The following is an 11,289-nucleotide window of genomic DNA, read 5'->3' on the forward strand; positions in this document are numbered from 1 at the left end:
TTTGAGCCATTTTTCAATTTCTGGGTTGTCAACGGTTATAATAAAATCCCAAGGCTGGAGACTAAATCTCAGGAGCCACCAATTTGAGTTAAATATTCCTGGATAAAATGTTCCCACGGTCACAATTCAACATCAGAATTAATTGACAAAGATTGAACTTTCATCTCAACCCACCATCAACGCGATAGTAGTCCTGCGAGCAACGTCAAGCCATGAATATTACAACAAAACAGCTTTCGAAGGCGGTGCTTTATCACAAGAGTGGCCACCGCTTCGACCGTTGGTAACAAACTCACCCTTACCAGGGTGACAGACCGTAGTTTGTCAACCGCAAATTTCTTTATTCCCCTGGCTCTGCCGGCAATAAGTTTAGGCTTTTTAATTGAGATTTTTTTCATATACCGGTAATTATCTTCTTAAGCTTTTTATCGGGATTCCCGTACAAATCCTTATATTTTTGTCGGCCATGTTCACACTGAGCTTGGGGCGCCTGTGATATTTCTTGCCCTTTTATGTCAATCAATTTCGTTTGTTCCCAGTCCGTACAGTTGTATTTTTTAATTGTTTGGTTTCCTCCCGCCAGTTTGGTAAGTTTGGTAAGCTCCCGCCAGCGGAGCACCATGGGTAAGATTTTTTGGGAAATCTATCCATTCACTACTTGCACAATCCCATAATACACCTCTATTACCCCACAAGACTTTTTGCATAACCATTGTTTGCAATTTCTCCTGGGACATGAAAATGTCCCAAGAGAAATCGAAAACAATGCCTATGCAGATTTTTGGGGGGTAAGAGAGGTGTATTATGGGATTTGTGCAAGTAGTGAATGCGAGAAATTTTGGTTATGACGTCACGTACGTCCGTCCGTACAGACTGACAGGGTGGAGGTGGGGAGGCAGGAAAGCCTCTGGGGATGGGAGTGTTTGGGCAATCGCGTGGCAGCGTTGCATTTGGCAACCCCCGTTTTACTTTGCGGGAAATCATATTAATGACGAACAACGGGACGATGAGAAGGAAAGAGCACGAGAGAGGAGGCGACGAAATGTGAGAAATTTAAGCGAAGAAATTCTCGAGAGAAGCCGTGGAAAGAGAAGAAGAGAAAATTCAATGAAAATCGACGTAAAGCTTAGAGAAGTAGAGCAAGAGACAAAACACTTGTTTACAACGGTTAGCTTTCAGGTAATGTTTTCCTTCTCATTATATGCCTCGCTGCCTCACATATTTTGTAAAACTCGCCAAAAAGCGAAGAAGGCCTGAAAACGTTTGCAATTCCATGTTGACAGAGATTCTGGCTTTTAGTGTGAAACGGATATTCAGTCGTGAGCTGCTTTGTTTGACTGTAAAATTGCAGTCGAGTAAGGGAATTTACTACGGCTGATATTTTTTACAGGTCAAAGGCCACAGGTCACAGGTAACAGGTCATTGTTTTACCAATACAGAAAGTATCCCAGATATTTATAAAATATTTTATGAATGTTTAGGGTACTTTCTGTATTGGTAAAACAATGACAATGTAAAACAATGACCTGTGACCTGTAACCTGTAAAAAATACCAGCCGAATTTATCACGCTAGCCTAAACTGAAGAGACAAAGTCAAACGAAAAATGTCGTGAAGAGATTACTGTGCATGTAATTTCAGTTTTAGTTGTTGGTTAAAATTGTTGCTTATTGTTTGCTTTTTTTTTACTGCTGTCACCTCAGAGGTGTTTGATCTGTTTGATCACTGTAAACTGTATCCAGTAAGGACGATTAATTTTGTACTTTATGCAGAAGCATAATTATTTGATGTACACCACATTGGTTTCTGGGGTTAGAAACGGGAGCTCCGCTTTTAGGCTTGGATAAATCTCATGATTTGTAAGTAAATTTAGAGAAAAGATCATGTAACAAAAGTTACAACTCTTCACAGCGGTGTTCCATTGACCCAGCCCTCTCGTGCCGTGTTCTTTGATATCATCAGCCTCGATTTCACGATTTCCTGAATGTTAATCGAGCGTCTTGGGTGATATAATCAGTGCAAGCATTCTCAAAAGTATCTGAGGTACGTTTCACCTTCTTGCATAATTCTCGATCAAAGGCTTTTCTTCCGTTTAAAGTTAGTATTTATCGCTTCCAGATATCTATTAAGTCTTTCGAGTGTTGTGTGTCGGTATGTAAACTTCTCTGAAATGCCAACAAGGAAAATCTACGCGCATCCGGTAGCATGAACTTCCCATTTGGCTTCTCTTATTTTACAGTTTTGCTGCAACACTAAGATTTTATGAGTAAAATATATAAAATCATAGTATTTTCAATTTATGGTTAATCCGTTACCAAGGATCAGCAATGTTGGTGGTCGAAGTATTTGGCACGCGGAGGAAGCATCGCGCGCGTACGACGTGATCTTGAAAAAAATTATCAATTAAGTACAGGTATATTTAATTAAGCGTAAATCTCATCAAGTCACAAATCGCTCGGTAGTGCCCTAATTACTTTGCTTAGAGGTGAGAGGATTCGTCTCCCACCGACATATATCGGACTCCACGCCATTGGCTTGAGTTTTTGAGAATTTGCCAGGCACTCTTCTCCACTTTATTTGATCAAGTTGATTGTTATCTCTCCCCAGTGAGTAAAGAAGTTTATTATTATTATTATTATTATTATTATTATTATTAGTAGTAGTAGTAGTAGTAGTAGTAGTAGTAGTAGTATGAGATTCGTTTCTGCTTTCACCCTGTCTCAGCTCCTTCCCACAGCTCAGAGATGCAGCACCTTTCTGAGGATAGGTGATGTTCCCAACAAGGCCGTCATCTGGGCGCTGCCATTTATATTATTATCATTATTATTATTATTATTATTATTATTGTTATTATTATTACTATTATTATTATTATTGTTATTATTATTATTATTATTATTATTATTATTATTATTATTGTTATTATCATCATCATCATCCCAAATTTTAGAAGCAATCGATGCAAAACCCTGAATGTGCACCAAGGCATCAATAATATTAATGCTTGTTTCAATTTAGTAACTTAAACAATTTATCAAGAAAAGCTATGATCCTCACAGTTATGGATGCAATTTTAGCCATTTCGTAGAGAAGCCTGAAAAATTCAGGACTTCAACGAGGTTTGAACCCGTGACCTTGCGATATCAGTGCAATACTCTAACCAACTGAGCTATGAAGCCATTGACGTTGGGAGCTGGTTATTTGTGGGTTCCAATTTTCCTGTGAGGAATGAATCAATGAAAGAAATGATATATGAAACGAATTATATACTGAACTGCGGATATGAAATCAAGTAAAGCTATGATCATCCTCACGAGGTCATGGATTCAAACCCTGTTGAAGTCCTGAATTTTTCAGGCTTCTCTACGCAATTGCTAAAATTGCGTCCATAACTGCAAGGATCATAGATTTACTTGATTTCATATCGGCAGTTCAGTATATGGTTCATTTCATGTATCATTTCGTTCTTTAAGTGATTTAGTAAGACTTGGAATGAGGAGACAACTCAGATTAGAATATAAAGTGGCTCACAGCAGTTTTCACACTTCACCCAGTGCTCGAAATTAGCAGTTGTTCGGTCATCCGAGACAACCAGAAAGTTTACTGGCCGGCCAGTTTTTGGTAAAATGAAAAGCCTGGTTGCCCAAAGAAAAACCAACTGACAACCCAGCCAAAAAATAGAAAATAAATTACACAAGCAGCACCTGACTTACTTTTCGGTTTTCTAATGTTAGTATTCGACAGTAGTGTGAAGTTAACAATAATATTATTAATCTGCTACACCTCAGCCAAAAAAATTGTCTAATAGGATAATGCAAGAGACAAGAGTTTATCACAAACATGTAGGCTAAAATTTAAACCGTGACTTTGCCCATGAAGAGTTGGAGTATCGATGACTTCAAAGTTTATGTAAGAGACTGTGTATTGGATAAGCAATGTTTTATTTACAATGATTATATAATTATTCCATTTCTGTGGCGGGTTTCTGTAAACTACAAACTCTTGAAACTGAAAAAAATCGATGCTTTAAAACTGCTGAAACTGGTTAACTTAAACAACTGAAACTGGTTAGTGGCTGACTCACATCCTTTCAAAAACAGCCTATTACCTGAACTCAAACTTAAGACTATTTCACTTAAAAGAGTTCTTCTGAATTGTCAATCAAAGTTTGGGCACCTCTACAGGTGCACGTTTAGAACTATGGGATGCCCAGTTCCAATGCCATTTGATTGCATCTCATCAAGGCATACATCGTAGGGGGGTTTCCTAATGTACAACCATGCATTTATCAGGGCAAACAATTTTACGGGTTTAGTTGCCCTGCTTTTGCAAGAGGGACAACCTGGAATTTTTTTAATTTGGAGTACTGCTTCACCCCTCAAGGAAATGGGATCATGATCTTTATGTAAGTCACCATGACATTGCAACCCTTAAAACTGGTTTTGCAGCAAACACAAGAATCTATTTTTTAGAAATAGTGGAGTTTTTTCTTCACATTGTTAATTAATTCATAGTGGGAGCAAAAATTGAGCATGTCAGGTGCATTTTGATAATTATTTGTTGTATTTCTCATCTACTGTCAAAACACTTAAGAATAATTGTCAATAGAAACACTGACACTAGTTCATTATGTGGGATATAATGTTCACAAGCATTTAAGAGAAGGATTTCTAGTGCTTAATTTAATATGTTGGTTGGTCCCTAGTTTGATCACATTATGAAATGCTCACCATTTTGCAAAGCTTATTAGTATTACAATAATAATAATTATATTATGATTTTCAATGATTTATTGCCATAGGTTTACCGGTACCCATTACAACTTCCTATTTATGGTCCATTGGGGAGCAGAGATGGCACAGTGGTGAGAGTACTCACCTTCCACCAATGTGACCCGGGATCGATTCCTAGATTCAACGCCTTATGTGGGTTGAGTTTGTTGGTTCTCTACTCTGCTCCGAGAGGGTTTTGCCTTGGTACTCTGGTTTTCCCCAAAACCAGAATTTTATTTGATTTGTACTCTCCCCAATTAGCAGAGCACTCGTGCTACATACATGTAGGCTAAATAACCTAGAGACTTAAGGCATGTTCGATTGACCGTATTTCGGAATAGGAATACATGGAATAGAAGTTAGAAGTCCTTTGCTTTTACGGAGATTCCCATTAAAGTTGTCAAACACCCGCTAAAATGCTATTTTAAACATATCTTTACTATCCTTGTCCTATCCTTGTCTTGTCCTATCCTTCCAAACATACAGTTTTAAATCATCACACCACGTATTCTTATTCCGGAATAGGGTCAATCGAACACGCCCTTAAAAAAATTTGTTGTTGTTATTGTTATTATCATTATCATTATCATTATCATTATCATTATCATTATCATTAACATTATTATTTTTATTATTATCATTTCCTTGGCTTTTAGGGAGTGCAGGTATTGTGGTGGATATCGCTCAAGGACTGCATCTCAGTTCTCCAATTTTAATCCCAGCTCATGCGCTCCAAAGTCCACTCAGCTTTCCCTCCATTTGTGGTGGGTAAAATGAGTACATGCAGCAGTTTTACTGGGGACAAGTTGTGCATGCAATGGGATTGGAGTAACACCCACCCCTGCTGCAAGTTACTTCAGAATCTAAAGAAATTTAAGGAGCCTTTGGGTTGGCTTTGACTTTGGTCGGCCTTCTCTTCTCTTCTCTTCTCTTCTCTTCTCTTCTCTTCTCTTCTCTTCTCTTCTCTTCTCTTCTCTTCTCTTCTCTTCTCTTCTCTTCTCTTCTCTTCTCTTCCCTTCCCTTCCCTTCCCTTCTCTTCTCTTCTCTTCTCTTCTCTTCTCTTCTCTTCTCTTCTCTTCTCTTCTCTTCTCTTCTCTTCTCTTCTCTTCTCTTCTCTTCTCTCTTCTCTTCTCTCTTCTCTTCTCTTCTCTTCTCTTCTCTTCTCTTCTCTTCTCTTCTCTTCTTCTCTTCTCTTCTCTTCTCTTCTCTTCTCTTCTCTTCTCTTCTCTTCTCTTCTCTTCTCTTCTCTTCTCTTCTCTTCTCTCTCTTCTCTTCTCTTCTCTTCTCTTCTCTTCTCTTCTCTTCTCTTCTCTTCTCTCTTCTCTTCTCTTCTCTTCTCTTCTCTTCTCTTCCCTTCTCTTATCACATTCTTTGGCTGTTTATCACATTTATCTTTTGCAAAACTTTTGTAGGTTCACATGCTCACAATAATATTTTTGCATTGTAAGAATGTTATTTGGTACAAATTCTCTCTGGATTGGTTACATGTACCATACATCATAGTTCACAGTTTAATTAAAGACTGTCATACTGAAGTATAAATAGTTACAGTACATGTTGTTTCTGACGGAAAAAAAAAGAGATATCCCAAAGGTGATCTTTCAGGGGTATTTCTTTTTAGCTAGGGCAACATTTGTAGGTTATAATGCATCAAAACTGTAAGGCTGAAATTTCATAATTTGGCCTGTAGCGTTAGCCCAGTTTGCTTTATCAAATGCACCATTCAATTACTAGTCATGTGCATCAACTTATCCCATACAGAATACTGGTAGTTGGTAGTTACATTAGAGTTGACAGCCATTTCTTGCTCGAGGGTCAATGGCTGGCTTTTTTATTTTTATTTATTTGTTTATTTTATGCTTGAGTCTTGAAGCCTTAGGCTTACCAGTGAGTTAAAGATTTTCTCCGGTTATTGTTTTTGTATTCAGATGCAGGCATGAAAGGAAAGGGGAAATAATTCAAGCTATGGAAAATCAGGCACAACCTGCTACTATTAACCAATATTCTGATGGTTTCAATGAAGCTGACCAATTGCAGAATGCCATTTCTTCTAGCAAACTTTCCTCAGGCCATCAGAGTAGAAGCAGTAGTTCCGGTGCAGTACAGTGTTACCAGTGCCCTGACTGTGACAAGGCTTTCTTGTACAAGTCAAAACTTCTCCTTCATCAAGTATGTCACAGTGTTGCGAGACCTTATAAATGTCCTCTCTGTGAAAAGACTTACAAACGAGAGTCTGAGCTTATAGTTCATCAGAGGGTGCATACTGGAGAGCGCCCTTTCGGGTGCATGAAGTGTGAGAAATCATTCAAAACCAAGTCTGAGCTTGTTGTTCATGACAGGTATCACACTGGTGAAAGACCTTACAAATGTACCCATTGTGAGAAATCTTTCAGAACAGCATCTGAACTTGGGGTACACAAGCGAGTTACTTCTGGTCAGAGAAATTTCAAGTGTACAAAGTGTGACAAAGCCTTTTTCCGGCAGGCTGACCTAACCTTTCATGAGAGGAGCCATTGCACAGAAAAGCCCCACAAGTGTATTCAATGTGGGAAAGGTTTTTCAACAGAATTTGAACTAAAGAAACATGAGAATAGCCACAAAGTTGTGAAGGTTATGAAATGTAAAATTTGTGATAAGGCTTTTCAAAGAAAAGAACAACTTAAAGCCCACGAAAGAACACATGTTACTATGTCATCATATCAATGTTCAACTTGTTCATTGGATTTTAATAGCCCAGACGAACTATCTGCTCACAGTGAGACCCACTCTCGCAAGAAACTTTACAAATGTTCCCAGTGTGACAAGTCTTTTGCTTTCAAATCAAAGCTTTTTCAACACTGGGTGATCCACACAGGAGAAAGGCCATACAGATGCAACCAGTGCAACAAATCATATGGAAGAAAGTCAGAACTTGTTGTGCATCAAAGGATACACACAGGAGAAAAACCTTTTAAATGTACAACTTGTGAAAAGTCCTTCAAGACAACGTCAGAACTGATTGTGCATTGTAGAACCCACACTGGTGAAAAGCCATACAGTTGTAGCTTTTGTGTGAAAAAATTTAAGACTGCATCAGAACTTGGTGTCCACCGAAGGAGCCACATTGGTGACAAGCCTTTCTCCTGCAGTCGATGTGATATGTCTTTTAAGCAAATGGCTGATCTCACTATACACAAAAAATTTCATCTTGTGGATCTACCCTTCAAATGCCATCTTTGCATTATGGCCTTTGGAAGTTCCTCTGAGCTTGCCAGTCACCAGGACTTGCACAGCTACATTCTCCACAACAGAGCACTTGAAAGCTCACCAGCAATTTCTACAAATGGAGTATTTAATTTAGTTCCTGGATTGAAAATGGCTGAACTTGCTGTTGCCAAAGAGGATGTGGCTTGTGCTAAGGATGACAAGGCTGGTCATGTGAATGGAAAAGTGCATGCTGGTGAACCATATCTGGACATTGATAAGTTGATGAAAGTTGTGAGCAAACCCTTCAAGTGCAGTGAGTGCAGTAAAGCTTTTGTTTCCACTAATGAACTTGCAGGACATGTGAGAATTCACACAGGTGAGAGACCATTCAAGTGCCCTCAGTGTGACAATTGTTACCGCACTCCATCCACACTTTCTGTGCACATGAAAAGCCATATGAAGGAGAAGTGTTATAAATGCTCGTACTGTGAGGTGAGATGTCCTACACTGTCAATGCTTTTTGACCATTCCAAGCTGCACTATGACAAAAATGGTGCCAACGGTTGGCAGGAAAATGGTCATTGCAAACAAGAGCCAAATGGTGTGAATGCAGATGAAGAACCATTAAAATGCTGGGTTTGCCAAAAAGGTTTCCAGGAACAAGAAGCTCTTGACCATCACATTAGTCTTCATAAAGACAGAAGCAAAACTCTTGAACTGTGTGTTAAGAAGTTGAAAAGCTCTTTTGGAGGAGACTAATATTGTAAAAGTAAGTTATGTGTGTGTTGTTTCTACATGTCCAATAATTGTTATCACAGGAAGATTAAAGCCAGAGTGTCTCACTCTTGAATAAAAAGACGAGCAAGAAACCTTGTTCATAGACACAGAATTAGTGTTTTCATGTACACAGTTGAGACAAAAGCTGGTTGAGCAATAGGACAATTACATGAGTTTTGGATGACATAATAATAAGATGGGTTGGATTGACCCTATTTTGGAATAAGAGTATGGTATAGCGATGATTTAAAACGGTATGTTTGGCGTTTTGAAGAAACAAGGATAATAAAGATAAGTTTAAAATAGCATTTTAGTAGGTTCTTGACAATTTTAATTGGAATCTCCACAAAAATGAAGGATTTCTAACTTTTATTCCATGTATTCCTATTCGGGAATATGGTCAATCAAACACAACCCGTAGTTTATTTGTGGCCCGAATAGCATCATTTGTGAGGGTGCAAATGATGCTATGAGGGACAAAAATAAACTAAATGCCTGATGAAAGTCAAGTGACTATCATTATTATCAATACACAAGACCAAAATTCATTTAATAAGAAAAAATGTGTAACAGAGGTGTAACATGAAACTATGGTATGGAAAGTTGTTGTTACAATACAATCAGCTAAACACGAGAAAAAATGGAGGAAAAAAAACGAAAGCTCATCCAACTCTGGCATTGAAACTGTATCCTCAGGATCTCATTGACCAAGCAAAGTTGTTTGACATCTCTGCAGCCAGTCAGAATCAGGGCAGCAAATACATTTTCAGCCCAGGCTTTTCCCATTTGGCTCGCAAATTTTGCAGAGAGCAGTTTGTCATTTGGATGCACATGTTGATAATAGTTATGGTAATTATTATTTACACACTTGTACAGAATTATTTGGAAACTCACTTGGAAATTTGCTTTGTTTTATTTACTAGCTTGGTACGTTACTGAGTCTGGAGCACTGCAAGCCATGTGTTTTGCCCATGACAAGTTCATGTGACAGCAATTTTGTTATAAATGTTTTATTATTGAGTTTACTAGGTCTTGGGGGGAAACCATAAATTACTTATTCCTTTACAGGAAAATGAGTTTTCAAGCTAGTAAGGCATAAGTAGATATTGTTCATTAAAGGTGATATAAATGGATACAGCTTTAGAAAAACCATGAGCACAATCAATCAGTTTTAAGCTGGCCCACTGCCATGCAGTCTGTATGAGCAAACCAGTAACTGCTATGGAAAAAAACCAGCAAACAAAAGCCAAAACATACGATTACCTGACTTGACGATAATTTTTTTTATTTTCTGAATCAAATTGTGACCAAAAAAGACTAGATTTACTGTGGCTTGCAGGTTTGGCCTCCTCAGGCTTACAAATTGTGAGTTTTGTATGAATGGCCAAAATAAACTTTATTCTGGTGAAGATTGTGAATGTAATTTCTTATAATGGCATTTAGATAATGCTATTTGGACTCTTACGTCAAGACCTAATAGACCCCTAATACTGTGGACATCAGAATGATTTGAGAAAATTTAAAGTCATTTTAGCTTATATGTAACAAGGTGCTGGGGAAATTCCATTATTCATTAATTCCATTAATTAAAGACTGCTTAGTATCAAATTATGTAACCCTTGTTAGGTTATGTTAATAATTTTAATGTCATTGACCAATGGCTCAATATTTATAACCATTGGTTTGTGAAAGCCAGAAAAAGGACTTTTATTGTTACATGTGGCATCTAAAAGAACTAGCTGTTGAACAGCCAGGATGTATTAGACTACAAATTGCATGAAAGCTTTTCCTTAGTTTTTGAAAGTTTCTAGGCAATGAGTGAGATTTTTTCTAATGAAATTAAAAGGGCTATTTCACACAAAATGGTGTAATTTCAGGACACCCAAAATGCTCAAAAAGTATCTAATATGAAACATTGCAATAACCCCTTAAAACTGCTTAACATGATAAAAGAAATACAGCAAAAAGAAAGATAAGCATTGATGGACAAGATTGAAACAGATTGCGTTTGGGTAATCTCGAAAAAAGTTTACGGCAAACGTTTTGTATGGAATCATCTTGTTTGTGATGTAACGATAATTTTTATCAGTAAAGGAATTGCACATTACCATTTTTGAGCTTCAAACTCTTGATTAAATAAAGATTTCCCATAAAGTCCTAAATAACGTGACATAGCCCCTTTAACTTAAGAAATTATTTTTGCATCAGCTTACAAAGCATCACCCATTTTAATCTCGATGTATATAGTCATTTAGATGCAAAGTTTGTAAAAAAAGGGTTTGAGAATTTGATATATTTTTGAATATTTTTATTATCACACTCACTTCTCATCAAGAACACTTTAACTAAGGTAGGAAACAAATATTTGTGATCACGATCAGCTCATTTGCTGCACTCTAAGTGAGCGTTGTGCTTTTCTCATACTCTCCTAACCTCTTGTATTTCTGATACTGGAGTCACTTATTATGATCTTATTATGATACCGTATCTTATTATGATACCGCATTCACACCAAAGCTTAAACACGTTTAAAAGCTGTTTAGTTAAACATGGTT

General features: G+C 37.5%; 1 protein-coding gene and 1 non-coding gene across 3 annotated transcripts; one reads left to right on the forward strand and one right to left on the reverse strand.

The window, feature by feature from the left end:
- The first annotated feature begins 1,971 nt into the window (after positions 1–1,971).
- On the forward strand, positions 1,972–10,705 carry LOC138043144 (zinc finger protein 271-like). Of its 2 annotated transcripts, XM_068889281.1 has the most exons (4): positions 1,974–2,042; positions 4,801–4,924; positions 6,700–8,726; positions 9,658–10,705. In XM_068889281.1, exon 3 carries the CDS (start codon positions 6,737–6,739, stop codon positions 8,714–8,716), a length of 1,980 nt encoding a protein of 659 aa, XP_068745382.1. In that variant the 5' UTR covers positions 1,974–2,042; positions 4,801–4,924; positions 6,700–6,736; the 3' UTR covers positions 8,717–8,726; positions 9,658–10,705. The 2 variants fall into 2 exon arrangements, with proteins under 2 accessions (XP_068745381.1, XP_068745382.1); XM_068889280.1 differs by lacking the exon at positions 4,801–4,924 and having other exon boundaries at positions 1,972–2,042.
- Positions 3,106–3,178, reverse strand: Trnai-gau (transfer RNA isoleucine (anticodon GAU)). The gene has a single exon. It is a non-coding gene; the product is annotated as a tRNA-Ile (tRNA).
- Positions 10,706–11,289: the final 584 nt, after the last annotated feature.

This window comes from Montipora capricornis, chromosome 3 (genome assembly GCF_036669925.1).
Source record: "Montipora capricornis isolate CH-2021 chromosome 3, ASM3666992v2, whole genome shotgun sequence".
NCBI classification, from domain to species: Eukaryota; Metazoa; Cnidaria; class Anthozoa; order Scleractinia; family Acroporidae; genus Montipora; species Montipora capricornis.

What these genes read in the sequence shown, in the direction of transcription:
- LOC138043144 (XM_068889280.1), top strand. Translation starts at nt 6,737, where the DNA reads ATGGAAAATCAGGCACAACCTGCTACTATTAACCAATATTCTGATGGT.